Source organism: Pempheris klunzingeri, chromosome 8, assembly GCF_042242105.1.
Source record: "Pempheris klunzingeri isolate RE-2024b chromosome 8, fPemKlu1.hap1, whole genome shotgun sequence".
Taxonomy (NCBI): Eukaryota; Metazoa; Chordata; class Actinopteri; order Acropomatiformes; family Pempheridae; genus Pempheris; species Pempheris klunzingeri.
Window position 1 is genome coordinate 9,311,736 of NC_092019.1, and position 23,206 is coordinate 9,334,941.

Consider the following 23,206-nt stretch of genomic DNA (forward strand, 5'->3'; position numbering starts at 1 on the left):
AAGTGATGTTTGCACGTCCGCTGTTGTAGTGAACGATCAGGAAGAGTTGTGTATTGAGTCTGATCTGTCAATCTGTCATCAGCATACAGTAGGAATGATTACAAAGGCAGCAATGGAGAAGTGTTGTTAATGTCTCACCTAAAACACTGTCTCAGTCTGATCACTGAGGTCATGTGACTGCTGATAAGTGCACTTCCTGAAAATCCTGCAGCATGAGAAACACTTAGTTTGTGTGTTCATTCTCAGTACAAAGCCACAGCTTTGAGTGTGTGTGTGTGTGTATGACTCCATGCCTGCTTTAAGCCATTGAGTGGAGGGAGAATGAGAGAAGGGACTTTCTGTCCTCATAATTCATGACACGCCATACAATCTGCTAAACATGTCAGCAGCAGCACATGGTGCACAACGAGTATGAGCTTCTTCCAAGAACCAGCAGGCCAGTGTTTCAGCTCATCTAGCACTTCTGTTGGGACACATCCTGTGTGTGTAGCATGAACCGGCTTGCTGGTGTGTTTCTTACACTACAGACTCATCACTTGATGGTCACAAATGATCCTACAGTGGAACAGGTGCACCCGTGGCTTCATGTCTGAGGTTTTGATGTAACACCCCGGTGAACACAAAAGGTCACAGAGCTCTGTTCACACTCCGCATGTTAAAATCTGTCAGCTACACGTCACATGAGAATACATGGAAGCACGCTGGGCAGATGTATCCTGACTAGGTGTCTTGATCGTGACTTAAAATTGCAGCCACTGCAGAGCTGGAATAGTTCAGCCATTAACCCTAACCATGCAGAGCCACAGTGCTGTGTGTAAAAAGTGAAACTATAGGGGTATACAGTAATGTGCATGGTGTTGAGTGTCCCCAAAGTCTAATTGGGACTATTTTCAGGGTAGGCCAAACTACTGGATGACATGGAAAGTCCCAGCAAGAGCTCAGCCAGGTGGTGACTAACTGTGACTGTGACTGTGTGTCATTTTAGTTTACTCAGTGAATCCCAATTGAAACAATGATGACTCAGAGATGTGCTCTGTTATCAGCTCCTCCTCTGACAAGAAAAGGTAAAAATCATAGTTTTAGAGTCGTGTGGCTCCAGGGATGGCAGTGTTGCCATGAAATACTTTTACTGCCATAAAATTCTATGTGGTCCCCGAAGAATGTTTACTGCTCACTTTGGTGACCCCCCCACAGTAGCACTACCAGGCAAAGTTCTCAACATCTACATCATGGATTGCCACAATGTTTTATATAGACATTCATGTTCCCAAGATGATGTATCCTAATGATTTTACACAGTATGTTTTAATCTATAGTGGGAATGCTCATTTCAAGGTGAAATGTTTCCGAGATAGAAATCTCTTCTACATTTTTGAGATACGTGGATAGGAGAGGCATCGAATTAGAACAATTTTAAAAGTTATTAATGGCTCATCCCTCTCCTTCTCTCTCATCTGTCCATCAACCCTGTTTTTGTTGTGATGTTGTGACCAGACAGGACAGCTGGTCAGTCCTTCTCGACCGTCCAAAAAACCTTAATCACAAACACACACGCTCTCGCATATGCTCACAGTCACTCACACCTGTTGCTGCTCCTCCTGGTTGAGTTTCATCACTCGCTCAGATGCTCTGTTGTGAAACCCCGCTCATCGGTTTCTCGCTCTCCAGTCGTCTCACACATCAGGCGGCCTGCATGGCAACTGACAGACCACATGTCTCACGTGGTGTAACATTCGCCCTCTTGTTTGTGTCTCAAAATAACATCAAATCACCTATAGTTTTTCCAGTCCCCCACCTTTTCCCATCCACTCCACCCACTGTCCCCTGGACTCTATTCGCTAGCAGTGAACGACTGAAACATTTGACCCAGTGACTTCTGGTTTCAAAGAAATGCACATCGGCTCCTGTCTAATACCTTGTAGTCACGTTATGTTTACTCCACATGAAATGGCTGACATTGGTCTCTGAAAGTCATTGATGAATGAAATTATGTAATCGCGGTAGCTGTTGCTGTTGCTGATCCTTACTTTGAGGAATGATTTTAAAGGATCTGACTCTTCACAGAGATTTGAATCACTCGCATCTCTTCATATTAACATTAAATGTAACTTTTGAAAAAAATCCAAGCCCTCTAAGTTGTAGTCCCATGACCACTTCACTAAATTCCCAGTGATATTCAGTCTTGCTGACTACACAAGCTACTAAATCCGGCTTTGATGTCTTTACTGCATCTGGCTCTCACTTCCTGTCCATCACCATGTGCTTTCTGTATGAGCAGAAACATAAAAAATCATGTTTGCCAGCTGAGACTTCTTTGGATCCCTGCGGCTTTCATTTTACCTGCAACAGGTGGAGCGAAGCCATTTCAACATGCTCCCAACTGGATGAAATTTACAGCCAAGTCTTTGTACAAGGATTGGTTTTCCATTTTATCTTCTCTGCCCCCCCTGTGTGTGGATGGCAGGAGCCTGTCTGGGCATGTTCATTTCCAGTGTGGACAGGAGTGTGAGTGGGGTTAAACAGACACATGACGGCACATACAGGACACGTGCTGCTCAGATTGCATTCACTGTCAACTGACTAAGCACCGTTAAGACATATTGTACTGAACATTGGAGAGATGGAGAGGGCACATGTATGTATTGACTTTTTATTGTAAAAACTCAAGTGATAAAACCAGTAAAAACAGTACAAAAACACCCAAAACGTTTTTTTTAAAAAGGCAATACTGAATCTTACTAAATAATTATAGACAATAGTGGATAAAATATATGATGATGCAGACTTATGTTGTGCATTATATCATATTGGAGTAGTAGGCTAAAAAAAACAAAACCCTTACTAATGGTTGTATTTAATCTAAATGCAGTGCAGTTCCATTATCATTAATAGCATTGAAGCAAACGACTGTGGGTTCACCAGACACAGCAGCAGGTTTAGAACTAACAGCAGAGCATAGCTTTGACTTGCACAAAACAGTACACAGCCCCGGGATTTAAACATGACAAGTGAAATCTCATGATTTAGAGCAGGCCCAAAATAGCTCTTTCTCCCTTTGAGAAGTTCCACAGCGTATGAAAGGGCTATACAGCAGGATAGCTTGTTTTCATAGGTTTGGTTTTTAAGTAAAAACATAGAAAACACATGGAATATTGAATGGAACATTTTCAGGTCTTAAAATGATGTTACTTGCATGATTCTTTGTATGTGGAACTTTTGAATAAGTCCATAGCTCGTGAATGCATGAATAATGGAGATCTGCTTCAAAAGAAAACCTTGATGGTCTTATCTAGTCATTTTCTTTGCATGAATTCGTTTGATTGATGGTTGTGCATTTCAAAATAAATTGGTTTCAAATGAATAGCATTCAAGCATGAATCAGACCTCAGCTATGATTTTGCCCATGTGTGTGTGACATACGTCAGAGTCAGGGAGCCATGGTCAAACAGTTTATACGGCAGAGTCCCCTTAGATGTCCAAGTGTCTGTCTTTGGGTCATAGCTCTCGAAACTGTCCGAGTCCTCGATGATGTCGTGGCCGTTGATGTGACGCCCGCCAGTGACGTAAAGTTTATTGTTGAGAATGGTAGCAGAGTGGTGCATCCTCCTCTGCTTCAGGTTGGCACACTTGATGAACCGGTTGGCCTTGGTGTCGTATGCAATCATTCTCCTCGTGTATCCTGTGACGGGGGAGACATTAATCTGAGAGGGGCTGCACGAGCGGCTCAAGCAGAATGCTTTGATGTAACTACAATTTGATCCATATGGAAATAAATAAGTATTAATGAATTATTGCAAAAATGGATTCGGTGCTCTTCCTCTATATTTCTTTCTCTATCATCTACCTCCAATAATGTAGATTTTGCCATCCATAATGGCAGCAGGAGCAGACACGTTCTTCACTGTTCTGTTCTCCATCTTAGACCACATGTTTCTGGCGATGTGATACACCTACAGAGGGGGAGGGGAGTAGATTGAGTGAATGAATGAGGATAGATGAGTAAAAACAAACAATGATTTAGAGACTGAACATGTATTGTCTAACCTGTATTAGTCTGACTGGATTCTGCATTGCATCCTCTCCTCCAAACATATAGATCCTCTGGTTTGTTGCAGCCACTGCAGGGTGCAGCACAGCCTCAGGCATGGGTGCCATAGACTCCCACTGGTTGAACATACTGTTGTACCTGATGGCATTGTTAAGAGATTTGTTATTGTTTGCCACATTTGTGTGTTTTATGCTGTATGCGTGCCTATTTATGGTCCACCTCACCTCTCCACTTTGTCTGTTAGCCGTCTGTCAGGCCCAAGGCCACCCAGGACAAAGATGAACTGGAGGTAGGAGACACTCTGATGGGCAAAGCGTGGCTCCAGCATGGGCTCTGCCGTCCGCCATTGGTTTGTCTTGAGGGAGAGGGTGTAGACGGTTGTACTGACTTGGCTGCACTTTGTGTTTGTGGTCAAGCCTCCTATAACGTACAAGACGCTGTGGAGAGCGACATAGGAGGCTTTATAGAGGCGAATGGGCAGCTTGGCGAGCCACTGCCACTTCTCGCTCTTCTCATCAAAGACGATGGCCTCCCTCGAGGTTTGCTCATTATTCTTCCTCCCTCCTACCACCACCAGCATGTCGTGGTAGGAGTAACGCCTTGGTGCGACCCAGAGAGGTTTGAAGTCGTTTGCTGTGTCGCCAATGCATTTTGAGCTCACAGAAAACATGAGGCGCCTCACAGATTCTATGAGCTCAGTGCAGAGGGTGGAGGACTGGATCAGAGGGTCGTTGGCTATGAATTGGAAAAGGTAGGTGGGGTGGATGTAGCGAAGGCGAACTTTCTTGAAAAGGTCACTGATGGCACCACGTCTGGATAAAGGATCATGGTGAATCCAAGCGACAAGTGTCTCAAAGACCTGCTCCTCCTCCGCACAAAGACTGTCATCTTCCAGGTATCCCATGAGCTCTGGTAAGGAGAGCTCACACAGATCTTCAGATGCTGACACATCGGAGAAGCTCTTCATAGCCATCTCTTTAGCTTTGTCGTTCAAACTGTTACAATTCATGATCTCAGAGAGTCTTATCATGCTCAAGCAGTTGTCAGGGCTCAGTTGCTCCTGAAGGAAGCTTGAACAGGCCTCAAAGAGGCGGCCATATTGCAACATGGACGCCGCCTGCATCAGAGGCAGCACAATATCCATGTTGATACTAATGAGTCCTGTGTAAACATAGTCAATGATACTGCTCAGAATGGTGGCTGTGATGTCTTTTAAGTTAATTTTGGTCTGCTGGCTCTCCATGAAGTTGTTGCAGAACATGGCTCTGAAGTAGGGGCTGCTGGAGACCAGGACGTTACGATGGCAGGGGATCTCTGTGTTATCTGAACACAGACACACATCAGTCAGGATGTTCTCCTGCCTCAGTCTGTTGAGCTGCAGGAGCACGTTGGAGGACTGCTCCTTGTCCTTGTAGTGGAAGATGTTGACTGCTGGCTGGTCCATGCTGAGGAGAGACACCATGTTGTCATTGTCAAATCATTTGGTTTTTAGGCTTGTTTTAATGTGTTTGTTCGTTTTTTTAATATGAAATATAAGTTAAACCCTCCTCCATCAACTTGTATAAGCACTCACTCTAAAACAATGTCTACTTCAAGTGTTTTAGCTATATGGTTTCCATTAGTAGCCATTTAAGGGCTTACTGTAAATATTGACTATTCATCAGATGAGTGAATAAGTGCTTTAATGTGTTTCCACTTCACCAAAACTGGACTTGATTTAGTTTTAGTTTAGATTTTGGTGCAGCTACAAGAAGATTTTGAGAAAATGGTGTTTTCAGTACAAGGTCACAACTCTCATTAATAAGACATCTTAGAATTAATTATTACCCATATGGATTCAAACTCGTAAAAACAAAAATTACCATACAGCTAGGCAAGTGGAATGAAATTACATTCAGTCCTGTGTCATGAATCAGAAATTTAGCCTGCAGATATTCCCGGTAAGCTTGGCAAGAAAAATCGCTTGTTACATGACTTCAAATCATTGCCTTTCACCATGTGAGCAAACAGGCCCTACAGCACGCCTGCCTGTCTGATTCTTTCAGAGACTAGCCGTCTAAGTAGATAAACCTGCAATACTATTTGTGCTCTGGGATCATGATTCGTTGTCATGGAGCAAATGGTGCTTCTGTGATGGTGTTTTTTGTAGAACCTCAAATGTTTCTGTTATCATTTTAGCTTTTGAACTTGGATGCGTGTGGAGCTTTTTTCCCGTCTAATTACATGCATTAGATAGGAGTGTAAAATAAAGTAACAACTTAGAATGAAGGACAGTTTTGAAGGGTGTACAGTCATCTGCATATAAAGCAAGTTTATGAAATGTGATTAATATTTACATAAAATTCCAGTCCTGTGCTCCTGACAGCCCGTGAAGCTTTACATCTCTTACCTGTTCTCTTTCCTCTTTATCCGTTTTCTGAGGGTCCCACTCTGTATTCGAAGCCAGATCTCAGCAAAAAATCTGATGCCTTGACATTTTCCTGTACTTTCTTCCTTTTTCCTCTCGTGTTGATGCTGTGTGACTGTATGTTCCAAAGGGGGCCGTCTCTTTGTAGGAGCGTGTTGCGTTCTGTTTGTTGTTATGGTCTCTTTCCACGAGGCCTCTGTGTACATTCCTCCCCTAAAAATAGAGCCTGTCTTTGGCAGCACTGCTGCAGACTCACATGTGACATGTTAGAGTGTTTTTACAGTGCATGCCTGACTCCCTCACTTAATCTCTTTCTTTCCATCTATTTCTCTTTCGTTTTTTCCCTCTTCGTCTAATATCAAATTCTCCTTCCAGTACCTCCCCATGGTCTGATCTCTCCTTTTTTTTCCTCTATGGCTTGCATTCCTATTCACTTCACATCTCTATCTCTGTCTGGCACACGATTGTAGCAGTGAAAAAAAGCACTGATACTTGATAACCATTTTGCTGGCTGATTACGCTGCTGGCTGGTTGGTTGAAAACACAGGCATACAAAAACAGGATTAGGTTACTGTAGAAGCAACATAAACACGGAGATATGATGAAGTCAGCATATGAGAAAAAGGAACAACCACATGTAAAACATACTGGCCTTGACTACTGACATTACAAAAACAGCCACCATGAGTTCAGTAAAAATGTTTCAGATTTACCAAGATGCTTGGGTTAACAGTGGGAACCGTTTTACTGTGGCCATGTGAAGCTCACTTTTTCAGACAGCGTTCATCCTTTGAGCATAAAGAAATATCCTAATTTAACTATGCATCATCAACAGATGCTTGCATTTCCTGTCTTTGTACGTGTTAAGCTCATTTCCGTCTCATCTACACAACAGATCAAGCTCATTCATTATAATTCCAGCTTCCAAGCAGTGCATCCCACAAGGTGGCAATGTGATTGTGTGCTCATTCCTTAAAGCTGGAGGAGAGTCAAAGAATCATTGCTTGCTTGGTTGACGAACGTGGGTGCATAAACAACAGAGCTGGAATGCATCTTCAGTCATCACACATAGAGATGTGACATGTTTTTCTTGTACTCAGGCTTGTTTACAGAACTCGGCATAAATAGCTGCTTGAACCACCACGACCACTAGAGTGCAGTTCAATGTGGATTGCACAACAAAATCACCAGCTTAGACCATAAAGTGCTTGTGCTTACTTGCAATCTATGTGGTCAGTTGTCATTCTGTGTCTTGTGGGCTTCACTGCAGCATATGCAAGCGAAACAGACACTGCCAAACGACATGCACAAGGAACACACATTTTCAAAAAAAGGGAACTATACATCATGGCAGGCTTAAAACGTGTGATATTTAAAAACCGAGGTCACAATATTTGCACGTGACACAGCTGCTGTGATGTATCAAGCAGTCAAAACTAAACAGCACCATCTAGTGTTTGAGTCTGCAAAAAGTCAATTTGGCAATTGTGAAAATCTGGTTCTCTTTTTAATTAACTCCATGACATTTTATGGTTTTTTTGTGTCCAGTCAGAGGTTTATTTCAAAGCAAAATACACAATAAACAGGTCAGCTAAACTGTTAGGAAATAAATTATCTATACTCAAATGATAATCCTGACTGCACCATACAGCTTCATCAAAAACATCTTCCCCTTTTTGCTGACATTAAAGTTATCTCTTCAGTCTGGATAATCAAGTGCGAAGGCTTAACTTGTTTGCCCAGAAAACTGCGGTGTCATTCTATAACCCATACTCTCCTATTCAAAGCTGTGATTGCAGCCTTTAATGTTATGCACGTTGTCTACTATCTCTGTTCCTTCACCTTGACAAAAAGGACTCATTAATGTCTGCCTTTAGGCAACAACTTATATTAAAAGTTAAGGCTTTGGCACACAGTTTGCAGCAGAGCTTTTTCATGCAGCACCAATGCTGTTCCCACCCACAGCCCAGCGCTGTGTCTTCATATCACCAAATGATTATCTTCTCATAAGCACATGGTCTAATAGAGCCTATACCCAGGGGATTTAGATCTCACTGATTAGTATTGTGTGTGTGTGTGTGTGTGTGTGTGTGTGAGTGTGTGTGAAGGGCAGACAGCTCTCTTTGGTCAAATAAAAGACTATTTGAAGGCAACATGGACAGTCAGTTCACATTAAGCATATTTTCTGTTCTGTACTTGACGTCAGTGGATTGCCCCTTCTTCTTTTTTTAATATTTTTACCACTAATGACCCTAAAATGTGGGTAGTATTGACGTTATTTAAAAGGTTCCAAGATTCATGGACTAAAGAAAACAAAGACCATCATCTGTACATAAGGGAAAGTGGAGCGTTCATCCCTATGCGATCCCAGATAACGATTCCCTTTCATCTGTGTTTGCTCAATTAAGGCCTTTTTTATTAAATCAATGTGAAAACAAATGAGACCCTTTGTATCAGTGATGGGCAGTGCTAGTCTGGTCCACCACGGAAGCCAATAAGATATCCTGCAGACAATCATGTTTTGTTTTGGTTTTTTTAAATTAAATATCTTTACTGTTTGACTCAATATGGTGCTCGTTTCTATCCCTTCACTGTAAATTTCCTCCTGAATCTCTTGTTCTATGCTGAATCTGAGGCTGGATCTGAAGTGGAGTTGGTTTGTCACGTTGTCATGCATGTTTAGATAGCTCACCCTGGTGCCGGGGCACTGATTCTGCGCTTGACTAAACTTACTGAGACCCACAGCCCAAACAAGCCTCGCTTCCACAGCAGAGTCAAAGAAGACTAACCAGGGCTTCTGATTTGTGCCACTGACTTTTTCATAAAAAATATTATTGATGATTCTCACGTTGCTAAAGGAGATGGATTGTTATTTGAGCGATACAATGTCAACATAAAGATTTATACTATAAGATGAGCTATAAATGCCCCATTAGGTCAGCTTCTAGTAAAGCTCTTGCAAATCTTTAGATTTCAGTTGTGGTTGATGTGGCAGCACTTGTGGATACTGGTGATAATGCTAAGAACAACATAATGAGTACTAGATAATACTAGAGTTCAGTTTGCAATGACATATTCATTCATCACCAGGGCCAGGAAGAAACAGCCGCTTCTGTCAGAGAAGAAGATGAGCAAAATTGTGTGTTGCTGTAGTTACCTGCTATATTCAAATTTCATCCAATATTCCATTTATAATTTTCTGTGAATCTCTTGTGTTTCATCCAGAGCAGGAATGGCTACTATATCAAGAAGAAACTAAAGAGTGTAAATACATCTAATGCATAGTAGTATCAGTATCAATAGTATAACCTTTTCTTCTGAACAGCTTAATTATCACTGTTAGTGGTGATTTACAGTCATTTTGTAGGTGATGACTGGTCTGGCTTTGGTGTTCAATACTAATTTGTGTCAAATAAGCCGGGTTATTGGTAAGAACTAAACATTTATGTATGACTTGCAAATGAAACATCAGTTCAAGTGAAGCGTTCAAGGCGTAGCCGGAGGATTATACTGTACAGTATCAGCTGATTGTTGTTATCAACAAGACAAATAGAGATGAGAAATTTAATTTCATTTTCAGTGCCTTGCTGATACCCTTCTTAGACCAACATTATTGTATCCACTAGGTGTCAGGCCAGCATTATGCAAATTTCAGAGTGGTGAAAAGCTGACTTCGTCCCTTGAGACTTCGAGGAAGCTATCCAGGCTAAACACACAGTCAATGAGTAAACACAAGAGTTGCATGAACTGGTGAGATGAGAATAGTTTCCCAATTATTTTGGCAATCTTTAAGCTAGCATGGCAGAATATTTTCCATGAATACAAAGAAAGAAAATGAAGCCATTAATCCACCCAGATATCACCAAACAGATTTCTTTTTACTGCTGCAAACATGCACTTGTGGTGTGAAATTTGAAATGGCCAATTTCTCAGACACAGATAGCCAAAACAATTGAAACAGACAGTGAAAATCATGTGATAGCCTCTTGAGTCAATCTGCCATGGGGTATTACTCCCAGGAGCAAAGAGATCCATGCCAGGCAACACTGAGAGCAGTAATCTAGCTTTGATGGAGAGACATCAACAAAGAGCAAGGGGGAGAGAGGGAGGTTTGAGGAGTAGCCTTCAGAGACAAAGAGAGAGAGAGAGTCCGGGGTAGGGCGGTTTGCGGTGGGAAGGTAAGTGAGTGTGCGTTTCTGTACACATGCACGAGCTAGGATGAGGTCTTAAAGGGCTTACAGTTAGCTGCTTAAAATTCTTCTGATGTAACCAACACATGCAGGACATGTTATTTGGAAAGAAAAAACACCGTTTTGTAGCAACAGAAAAATGGAGGAGAGGGAAGTGCTTTGTGTTTACTCATTGTGCCCTTCGCTGGAGCGCTCCCAAGGTTCCTCTCTTGTTCATATGGTGGTCATTCAGTCGCCACTGTGCAACATAGCAGATACAGCCTGCCTCTTTGTCCACTCTAATATAGTCACCTACACTTTGTGGGCTAATTGGCGGTGTGTGGATGGAAGGGGTGCGCGCCTTCATGTGTGCTATATGATGATGCATGTGTGGGAGGGAGACTTGAGTGTGTGTGTGTGTGTGCGTGTGTGTGTGTGTGTGTGTGTGTGCGTGTGTGTACAGCAGATATTGATATTCCACCAGCAGCTGAAGCTGAAGCCAATGTCTTTAAAGTGTCAGCCCTCAACGGCCAGCCAGGTGTACCCGAGGTACAGAGGAGAGAAGGCGAGTGAGGAAAAGGGAGTAAAGGGAGTAAAGGGAGCAAGGGAGCGAAATTGAAATATTTAGAGAAAGAGAGAGAGGCCATGAAAAACAGCAGACATACAAAGGCAAAGGAGATGAAGAGACAGACATGGGGAGAGAATAGCACTACAGAGAGAGAGAGAGAGGGGAAGAGAATATCAAGACGGGAGGGAGAGAAAGAACACTGGCAGGTTTTCTGGAGGTGAAATTACTCAGATGGCTTTGAAGGCCTCAATGACTGTCTTCGCCTTCAGTGTTCTGGGCGTCAGGCAGACAGACAGAGAAACAGATGGACACAGAGGGAGTGGTGGATGCAGGGGCAGGCAGTGGAAATGTCAGGTTTCTAAACAGAGCAAATGAGTGGTTTTAAAGGTGCAGCAAGGGTCAGTGAGTCAATGATAACACAGAATAATACATAACTAAGAGAATAATTCACAAAGATATGAAAAAGCATGGTCCGCCATTAAACAGAGCACAATCAATCCTACAGGGGTTTGATTATGACTCCATACAGATCTTTTATGGGATTTTTTTTTATTTTATTTGGTGCCAGCTTGGTGTTTCAAATGGCAAGTAAACATGTTATTTGCGGCCAGTCTTTCTCAAGCACACTATTTTGAAAGGTAAACAAAAGGTCCCTGGAGAGGAAAAGAATATAAGACCCATCTTTACAAAGGTGGTAATAAGTTTCTGATGGAAAAGGCAAATTCCTTTCCTCATCATCACTTTTTCGAGGTATGACCAGGACTACGTTATTATTCGATATTTTTATATTAACAAGTGGTCAAGCTCGTAGTGAAGAACCCACAAAATGTTATCACAGTCCAGTTCCGCTCAGCTCTGTGTTTTAGCGCCTTTAAAGGATAACTTAAGTACTGTTAAACCTGTGCCCCATTTTTTCATATTTTGGGTTTGAAATGATTGGTAGATGCAAAACATTTTGGAACTGGTCCAGCAGATCACCTCAGCCAGCAGCCACTAACAAGGTGCAATAACTGTAATGTAATCTTTTTTGGGCACCTGCCTGCACCTGTTTTTGCCTATCACAGGCTCAGATTGTTATTTGAAGTGTCTGACAACATCATGGATGTTGTCCCTTACAGAGACAGGCCTGTCCAATCCCTTTGTTTAACCATAAACAGATGTTATATTTGTTATATACATGTATATATGTTATATACTTAGTTCAAATCCACCAGACTCCCTTGACAAAAACAGTAATTTTACCTTGCAGAACATGGGGTCAGTTAGATCACAGGTGGTCTACGGGACCAAATCACAAATACCAAAGTTATCATTTAAACTCTGCTTTGATTTACTCTCACTAGGCAGCTGTTTTCATTAAGAAAGCTCTTGAAACCCAATGTACGCTATTTGTATGGCACCAAATACCTGACAGATAAAGCTATCACCCAACAAGTGAACACAGTGGAGCATTTATCAGCTACAGAGTCAAGAGATCTCCGGAGTTAGTGGAGATCAATAACCAAGCAAAATGGAGAGTGAATATATTTACCAAGTGACCTGGAACACGACTCTAAATGGATGCTAACTTTGCTCCGTGTCTAGCCGATGTGTAAATAAGTAACTGTGGCCATCAGTTCATGCTGGTTTAACCTTTATTTGTCTGGGTACGTTTCTCCAAGCTCTCTTTTTTTAGGAACATGCTGTTCACACTCACAGAGTGTACATTCAGACCTGGAAGCTTTCCAGTGCAACCACACTCTGATCTGGGAAGCATTCCTTTATGGTGTATAACTTTATTTTTGTTCAAAGAAAACCTCATAATGCCAAACTCTGAGCTCAGGCCTACCATTCCTGAGCTTCTGTCATTCTGCTGAACTCTTCCTCTTCCTCCTCCTGCTCATATCATCCATATTTTCCAACAGGTTCTTCTTAGTTTCACCATGTTATCACTCTTGCACTCAAAACACCCTCCTCCTCTTCCTTCCCTCCCCATCTCTTCCTGGAAACCTGTTACTCTGCTCCTCTCCTCCTCCGCATTTCTAAACACCATCTACATTACTGGAATGTACTTTAGTGGCAGATAATGCTGCTTGGGGATTATGGCTGTTCTGACCTTGTCTAAGATGGCAGTGTTTTGTCAAAGCAGACCTATCTAGTGCCTGTGCATGGATTCACTTAAAAGGCACATCAGAGGCTAATCTTCTAAACACTGATATAAAGACTATCTGGAAGTTACATTCCAACGAACTAAGCATGCCTCCTACTTGTGAAAGTAAATCTGTTTTGGACACTTGTATCTCTGCCCTGGAATTGCTGCACGTTGTTACAGCTAATGTACTGGCTCAATATCAGCATCCAAATACCATTTGATAACAGCAGAAATAGAGTTTATTGAAATAAAAAAACAAGGGGAATAACAACTGTTGTAGATGAAATTCAAACAAAGTCCCCTGTACTGAACTGTTGAGTTCTTTTGTGTTCAGCAGCAGCCTCTTTGGCCTCAGGATCTGTTCTCAAGTTTGTTTCATTGAGTGCAATCAGCTCAGTGAACCGGATCAGTGGACCTACATTTGCAGTTTTGTCCCATCTGCACTCTGTTCTATTTCCTGCTGACCTCTAAGTATAATTAAAGGACTGAGAAAGTGGGTTACTAAGGAAAACAGTGCAGATAATTGACATTTATCTGCCTACATTTTATTTGAATATCTGAGTGGCTTGGCTGAATGCCACTTTTCAATAAATCTTTCCTTCCATCAACATGTTGAGTTAGCCCTGACCTGGAAAAGAGGTCCTTTGTGGACAGCGATGGTTATGTAACTGACTCATATGCATTGCTGTTAAACCTTTCAAATGCCTTCAGACAGAGGGAACGTTGTTGAAATGTCTTGTTAATTACAAATACAGAGTTTTGAACAAGCTGGAGGTGATTTACTGATGGCTGACATACTGAATGAAAAGTGCATTCCAATGATCACACCTGTGTCAAGACCTGACAATATGGATCTGGATTTGAATGGATTTTCACATTTTTTTTCTGAGATCCGGGAACTGGGACTGGGTCAGCATTAATTTCTTGAAGGTTTGGGGCCATACGTCCTTTTACGTCACGAGAAAAAAGTCATTAAGTTGAAAGCTGTGAAAACAGACTGGTGCAACTGGGTATCTGTATAAAAAGATAGGAGATTCTAATCCACAGGGGTTTCTTATTAGGACTCCCACTAGCTGCTTTGAAACCATTTTTTTTTCTGAGACTTAAAAAGTGCTTTTGGTTTGTTTAAAAATGGAACGAATACCTCAAAGTGGTTAAAGGTAAGATACAGAACCAGACGATAGAGAGCTATCAATAATTATATGCAGACTTGGGCCAATGCCTCTTTTGAATAATGAGTTGACAAAACATCCACAGGGCTAGAGGAGATTTTCATGCTTTTCATCATGTAAATAAGATACAGCAGTCAGGTTGCAGGTGGAGGACTCACAGGACGGATAGAGTTAATCTTTTCTACAAAGAATCAGGCAAACTTGTCACATCCCTTTGAGGAGGCAGATGAACTAGGAATCTGTGCAAATATGTCAAATACTTTAAAACCAGTGAGGCAAATTGTGAGCTTGACGAGCCTTACAGTGGAGTCTCCATTCACATACCATCGTAAACTGTGAGGTTAGCATCATGATTGCCTTTGAAGGGAGACTGTTAGGAAGTGCGCACCCTCATCCCTCATCCTGTCTCAACACTCTCTATGGCAGCAAGCTTTTTGCCTCACCTCAATGTAAGTGTTTTCATTCAGAGCAGGTATTGATGCTTTGGCCTTTTTATGTCACAGCACCACGTCCTCAAGATAGTAAGGAATACAGTAAATATTTAGCTCAAACAACTCTACTTCCTGTGAGTAGCGCAGACATTTAGTCATTTAGTATAGAGGTCATTCAGGTGGTGAAAGAGGAAGCCCCACCCACCCCCTTGTTGCCACAAGTTATGACCATTGTCCTTATTTCAGGTTAATAGAAAAACAGAGCAACACTGGTCCACTCTAATATCTCCCTAGTTAAATATGAACAAATGTGAGCATGGGGGGTGAGCGTTATTAAAAACAATCAGTCAGTCAGATTGCAACTCACATTCTCACCACCCTGCTGCCAGCCTAAAGCTGTACGTGTCTCTGTGGAGTGCCTGATATTGAATAAAGACATGCCACACTCACAGAAAATAGCTATGCTTTAATATGCAGCAGCAGTAGAAACTTTTCTTTCCCCCGAAGGCACGAGATTTCAGCGTGCCATATCCCGTAGTTCGATATCCTGGTCTCTGGAAACAGAGTCAAACAGAGATGATAGGAGACTCCTTACAGGATTCAGGGGAAGGTTATGCAGAATGAGGCAGACCAGTATACTTTTACAGTTCAGGTCTATATTCGCACTTCCTCTGCTTTCTCCATACATGCGTGTTTTCAGTGACTGTATGGGTTTTAATGCAAATGTGAACAGTCAGGTTCACACTCCAAATTATGTGACTTAATGGTAAACAAAGAAGATTGTATTATGGAGCTATGAACAAAATAATGATCTGAACAGGAAGAGAGAAAAAAAGAAAAACGATTCCCTCTATTGAACTGAGATGACATTTAGTTTTGACATTCATCAGTTATCAGTCACTGTGACTCGAGCTGAGCCTGCTGAACTCATTGCCCTGTCACCAAATTCATATTGATACAATATGATGTTCAACAATAAGGATTTAATACCTGATGAAACTGACTAAAACTACATATATGTCTGCCCAGAAAGAAAACATCCCCACTGACAGTTTTTACGAACACTATTTAAACCACCGTTTCCCATTTTCAGCCTACAGTCCACAGAGCACTGATGGTTTTCTCTCCAACCAGCCAATTAATTGTATTCACCTTGTGTCTCAGGCCTTCATTAGTTGGCCAAAATGAATAATCAGCAGGACCAGGATTGAAGACCACCGATCTAAATGCTTGCTGCCTCTCCCTCTCTTTATCTCTCCCTCTCTCCCCCACCCTCTCCCCTTCTCCTAACCTGTAATCCAGCGATCAGTTGTCCAGGCAACAGCACCGGCTACCGTTCCGCCACGTGCACAGTCCTGCCGGGTCAGGATAAAAGTGCCCGGAGGGGACGATGCAAATCACCCAATGCACCCCACAGGAGATCACCACAGAATCCTGGGCATAAGCCTGCCCTGGGGTTTGTCTCCCAGCAATGGTGCAACACCTCTGTGCGCTATTAGTGCTCTGGAGTGAAAAATCTTTGTTGTCCACATAAATAAATTAAAGTAATTCCACAGTTGATATTTAGCTTAAAACAGATCTTGGTGGTGTGTTTACAAGCAGGGGCATGTATTTCTTGCTTATTTGATGCTTTGTCAAATGAATATTTTATAAATACATAGTTTTTTTTTATTCCAGGGCGTAATACACACATCAACACCTTACAAGTCACACTGGAACTGTTTTCTGTCTACTGCTATGTAGACTTTGCACGCTGTTGCTATGTATCAACTGCTTTACAGAGCGCAGGGGGCGGAGGAGGAGGATGCTGTTGGAATGTGGAAAGTTGAGTCTATGGGGAAACAGCAGGGAATATAGACATACGTGTGCACATGCAGACACCGTACCAATACTGTGACTGCACAATCATGGGCTCCATGAATCCAAATACACACCTATGTTGTCCGCGGCCTTACATGGCATCAGCAACTCTCATCGGGCTCACTGTTGTTGAGGAATTAGCTCATAACCTTGTGCACTGCAGCTCTCAGGCTCCTCCATAATCTCTCCTGCAAACTTTGTGTGAACTCTGCTGCACATAATACCTTCATTCAGGAGTCAATAGCATGTGGAACAATAGCACATAGCGCAGTTTCTGAAATGTTTTTGTGGCCAAAACTGCTGAATAAATGCTCAGTGATTAGAAGATTTTCTTCGATCTATGAATACTGTGGAAGGGGAGTAGCCTCTCCGGGTGTGGATGTTCTCAAGACGTGCAAGACATGGTAAGCATACAGCATATGTGTAAAAAACGGACAAATGGGAACAACACATAGTCACAGCCAGCACATTATAATATCTTCATTAGCAAATTGTAAGTGTCCAAGTGTTCCACTTTAAGACAACCCAAAATGCCAAATTTGAATCAGGCCGATGACAATGCATGTGCTTTTATTAAATATGATTTCCATTTAGAAATTTGTAAGAAAGTTGGGCTTTAAAATCAGACTTTCTATAGACAAACATTGTTACTCACTGAGTGAATAAATGCAAAGAGTTGTAATGGTTTGATTGCACAAATGTGCACCTTTTTAAATATTGTAGACATTTAAACAGGTGCCAACTTTCTACGGGGAACTTTCTACATTCGATTGGGATTGAAAGTGTTCTTTCTTTTCTTACAGTGCCTCTGCTTTCCTGTGTCAATTTCTTTTCATTTTCTGTGACTCAGCCTGTCAGCCTCCCCTCATAATGTCTGTCTAGTGCTCCATCTGAATCCTCTCTGACTGTGATGATACGGACTGCTGCTTTTGAGTGTCAGACAAAAACATCCATGGTGCCCGATTGAAATTACAAACTCTTGTCAACAAACACTGAGCACGTTCCATTTTTCACTCAGGGGTGATTTGAGTCTTTTTCCTTCCAACAAAGTGACACGAAAGAAAATAAATAAAAAAAATCTGCCACAGAGTGATAGTCAAAATGACGGTCTTGCAGTTTAATGTGAAGTGGAGACATAATTTGACAATTTACTATTCAATGAGCTGATTTCACAGACGAGCACCATAAGTGGCTTCTATCTGTTTATGCTCAGCAATACATTGTGGCGGTGACAATGGTGTGTCTCTACAGCCAACAGTACACACCAATTAACAAAACCCTTTAGGGCCTCTTCTCTGTACTTGCGTAACTCAGATAGCTTAAACATAACAGGATTGTAAATGTACTTGATATCACTTTGAAATGAACTTGACAAGTTCAACTCCCTCTGTGTCTCATTTCCAGCAGTGGTCTTTTGTAGCAGGATGGGATCCGACACCTGTATCCAGGTTCACATTCTTTACAAACTCCAATCGCACTGATTTGATTTGTGTCACTTTGTGAATACTTTTTTTTTTCTGTCACTGCCTACTAGACCTGCAAACTCATCCTGACCTCAAATAGCCCGAGAGCTGCCCAAGATAATCCCGCAGCCTCACAGAAGAGCAAAGACACTGTGTGGAGAAATCCGCTGGGAGAGAGTGACTGTTGGAAAATTCTCGCTGACTTCTTTTTCTTATTTATCTTTGTGACAGTGGGTCCAGAGAAGGGGTGACAGAGAGAGCAGTGTAGTGTGTTGGCCCTTCGTGTTAGGGAGAAGCTGTGATCATTGCTGGCAGTAGAGAGACAACAGTAAAGGAGAGGGGCGGCGGGGCCAGAGACAAGAGCTGTGATGGTAATGCATGTCACATCGATGACTCCATGCCAAGAGAAGTTGGGAATGGGGTCAGATCCACATCCTCTCTCCCAGTATCTCTGCTTGGGGCTCTAACTTCAATTTTCACTGCTATAATTTGTTTGGTCTTCCTCTGTCTCTGTATTCATTTTTTCTTTTCCTCTAATCTGCCTCTACTTCTCCACTCTTTCTACAATGGACACTATTCATCTGTCACCTTGTCTTTGTCTCTCTCTTCTCTCAGTGTCTCCAAAATCTTTATAATTCACTACTATGGGCGCTGAAAGTTTTCCTTGTAATGGGAATGAAGCCAAATAAATATTTGGTCGTTTGATTGTTATCGCATGTTTATGTTAAAAAGTTATAAAAAGTTCATAATCACAACAGCCTATGACAGTAGTCATCTTAAAATTTTCTGTTCATCTGACTTATTGCACGTCCTGTTCTCCTAGTGAGCTACGTTATAGTTTTCCTCTTTACTGATGTAAAATGGAGAAAACTAGCAAGCCAATGAGCTGAACCACGACACCATTTCATCTGAAGTAATGTGAAGAAGCATTTTCAACAACATAGATGAGAAATCATGGATAAAGTAAGCTGTTTTCTAACTTTGGAAAGTTCCACTGCCTTACAGGAACATTGTCATGAGTGGCAGTGGAGGCACCACGACTTAACAGAGCAATTTTTCAACTTTGAACAGCACCAGCACAGCTGTTACCACTGCTTAAATGCTAAGCTAACTGGCTCCTAGGCCAGCTTTGTATGACATGCGAGAGTGGTATCACCCTTGGAAAGAAAGTGAATAAGTGCATCACTCAAAATGTTCTTATTACTATTCCTCTACAATGACTAAAATAATAAAACATAATGTCTATAAAGTAATAGACAAGAGCAAATCTATATAGTGATTAAAAAAGAAAATGTACCTATAGAATACATAAAATTAAGTTGGTTTAATAAGTTTAGTTTTGAATGCAGGATTTTTAACATTATTTCCTGTTATGTTTTTTCTACTTCGACTGAAGAATCTGAAACTTCTCTCACACCATTGGTCATAATCTACATCTGTGTTGTTTCTCCGTATGTGCACTCCCTCATACCCACAGAGTGCCAGGCGTCTGTCTGGGTGGGCGACACCAAGGTGTCCAAAATCTCTGTGCAGCCCACTGCTCCACTGAGCTGCACAGAGGAGCTTAGGGAGAAAGAAAACAGTGCTAATCATAACCCACCACCCTCACCCACCACCCTTCCCTTTCCTCCCTGCTCCTTCCCACCTCCTTCCTCTCATTACAATAAGTCCAAGAGAGCTGGGCTGCATACTGATGCATTGTTAAGCACTCTTAATTGAACTTGAGGATTCTTAATGTGCCATCATCCAAATGCTTAGTCTGTGTGCTCTCGGCTGCTTAGTCCGAATTGCCCTCTGTGCTGCATTTATCTCCACCTCCTCCTCTGCACGTCCATTCAGCTTTTGGTGGAAGAGAGGAAGGGCTCTGTGGCAGATTTGTAATGTGCGGGCATGGAGGAAAAGGACATTCTTTATACAACAGAGGGAACAAAAGCATTCACTTGGTGCCAGCTGGGAGTTTCATCATCAGCCAGGAGAGAGAGGGGCAGAGAGCGAGGGCAAAGTGAGAAAGAGAGAGAGAGAGAGAAAGAAGGCAATGAGAAAGAGAAAGAGAGTGGAAAAAAAAAGTTATTGGACTAGATGGGGCAGGGTGACATCAATAGCATCCCAAGCAGGGCCACAAATTAGCCGGGCGAGAAGCAGCGCAGCATGGGAGCCGACAGCTGGGGCCCCGCGCGCAATGCCACCAGGGGATTAGCGGGGTTTCAGGATCTGACACTGAGGGGATGAGCGTCATGGGCAGAATAAAGAGCAACGTGGGGATTAGAGAGCTTCCCCGACACTCCACCAACACTCATGAAGGGCTTAAAGGGCTATAGATATCATTAATGAATGGACGGAGAGCGAGACAGAGAGAAAGAGAGAAAGGGTTGGGGGGAGGGGGGTTGTCTTTTTGCTTTTGTTCTGCCTGACCCCCACTCAGATTTTTAATGATCATACATTCCATGTACATACATTAAAAGTCAATGAGAGGTGGGCCAAAGAGGCAAATTGCCCGTGTGTTGATCACTCAACATAACACACAGCACACCAGACAGAGATGGCCGGCGCTGACTGGTGTATGTTCAATTCATGCCACCCTCTGAAGATTAGGCCTGAATTATTCATCTGAAAGTCGTGTTGAAAATGCCAAACATACATTTGAATATTTGTACGCTTATGTGTGAGTGTAGTGGAACAACAAAAAAGTATTCTTTGTGGTTTTGCAAGTGGGTGTGCTGCCGGGGTATGTGTAGATATCAAATTCTGCATTGAGATTCTGGGTATGTGGTGATTTGAGGTGCCACACGGCTGTGTCTTGTTTTATAAAGAGGAAATTGCTGAGATTTCTCTTATAAATAAACCGTGCCTTCAGATAGGCATCACCCCACCAGCCTGTCTACACAAGCACTACGGGGATTTGGCACTAAGATAACCTTTGTTCTTGTAACTCGCAACACATCAAAAATGTGACAAACTCATGGAGCTAATATGATTTTTGAAGAATATCAACCGAATATGAGTACCATCTGAGAACTTAAAATACCCCTGCGCAGTACTTTCCATGATAATGACATGGCCTCTGATCCAAATGAGATATCCTGGACAGGAAGACACGGGCAGATAAGTCTGCCCGTGTCTTCCTGTCTGTTGTTTAGAAACATGGAGTTATCATCTTCGCCCTCTTCCTCCTCCTCCTTGCCAGAGATCTGTGTGGAGCACTAATGGAGTCTTTATCATGAAAGAGTTAACTACTTATCGCTGCTACGGTTCAAGAGCACAACTGGATTTGCTGAAGTGGCACAATGCTCTTTGATGAACTTCAGTTTCAGAAAGTTTGATGAAAGCAAATGTGCGTCCATGTTAAGGCCTCAGCTCGCTCCTTCGGCAACATCCCAGAGTGTGAGTACAGGATGTCTGTTTTGGGACAGAAGGTGCTTTAAAAAATTCAAACCTATAACAGAGCTCTGTTTGTCTGCTTGTGCGTGTGTGTGTGTGTGTGTGTGTGTGTGCGCGCTAGTCCCTCAGATATAGATAAAACACATATACTCGTTCACTGATTTTGTCACGTCTGAGGATTAAACAGAAAAAATCCTGATCCGTAAAGCCATTATGATGCTTCCCCTCGGCGCGCTCAGTATGCCCAGACAACTCACATCCAAGTTGTTTTGGAAAAATAATCGTTTGTTTAACTGAAATGCCTGGTCCCTGCCTCCCACTGTGTGCAAACACACAAACACACACACTCAACTCCTGCTGTGTCAGAGGAGCCACATCTTGTCCTTGCACACTGTATCCCGCCATTGTCCTTAGAGATCTCCAGAGATTCCCAGGAAGGATGTGTGTGTGTCTGTGTGCGTGTGTGTGTGTGTCCCTTCTTTCTCTCATCTCTGAACCAAGAATGTAACCTGTTATAATATATGTGAGGAACAAAGAATATAATGCTCCGTATGTGAAGTTGTATTCATTTACTGTACTTGTTTTATCCTGATTGATGTTACACAGAAGAGCCTTGTTGCAATTATTGTACTTCTGTACTCTTGTTGCGGCTACAACGCACATCACAGTACTCTTGGTGACAGGTGTGCAGGAGGGAAAAAAGAGAGACTTGGCTTGAACTTAATTTACAAGAAAAAGTGAAACATTGCAGTAACAATAAAATAGTTACCACACTTACTTTGTAACTGCAATGATGATAGCGTAGGCGATTTTTCCGAAAAGTTTTGACTAGAAAGCTGCAATAACAAGGGGCAGGAATTTGAACGCAGCTTAATTGCTTCTTTGTTGTTAACACACTTTGTTAAAAATGGAATCAGGAGCTGAGCAGGAGCTTGTTGACAATAAATCTCAAACTCAGATCTTTAAGTGAGGCATTAGAACGGCTTCCGAGCAAACACTCGGGCTCGCGAAGGCAGCGGTGTAGTCATTACTGCCTCCCATTTTCACTTCGAGATTTTAATCATCTGCTACAGTATTTCTGATTGATGTGTGCGTGTGAGTTTGTGTGTGTGGGAATTGTGTGTACACACATATACCCAGCCACACGGGGGGTTGTAATACATCTTCGTAATTAGTCTCATAATTATAAGGCAATAAACTGCAGTACACATGGGAGCCTGATCCATCTCTGGGATACTGCAATTACCCTTCTAAGATGTGTTGCTGTGACAAACCTCCAGAAGCAAAGAGGAGCTCTGCACTGTTACACTTTAAACAACATGCAGAACACAGGCTTAGTTCAGGTTTGGGTTTTTAGAAAGGTGTGTGGGATGTATAAATGTGTCCAAACAAAGAGTTTACACTGAGTGGACCTGGTCTAAGAACCCAATAATTACCCTATAAAACAGGGGGATCAAACATACGGCCAGAACTGGCCCGCTAGAGGTTCAAAGTGTAAAAGGTTGTTCATAGTGTTTTGTAAAAAGATTTTTTTCAGCATGTACTTGTTTTGCACTAAAACAAAGGGAAACATTTGGAG

The 23,206-nt window shown here is 42.2% G+C and overlaps 2 protein-coding genes across 2 annotated transcripts in view; one reads left to right on the top strand and one right to left on the bottom strand.

Moving 5' to 3' along the window:
• LOC139204990 (exostosin-1a-like) overlaps positions 1-23,206 on the top strand; it is a 436,963-nt gene that overhangs the window by 338,215 nt on the left and 75,542 nt on the right. The window lies entirely within an intron of this gene.
• klhl38b (kelch-like family member 38b) lies at positions 2,733-6,607 on the bottom strand. The gene is made up of 5 exons (XM_070835362.1): positions 6,438-6,607; positions 4,273-5,493; positions 4,045-4,186; positions 3,845-3,950; positions 2,733-3,679 (listed from the first exon to the last, which is right to left on the bottom strand). The coding sequence occupies exons 2-5, from the start codon at positions 5,490-5,492 to the stop codon at positions 3,390-3,392; spliced, it is 1,758 nt and encodes a 585-aa protein (XP_070691463.1). The 5' UTR covers position 5,493; positions 6,438-6,607; the 3' UTR covers positions 2,733-3,389.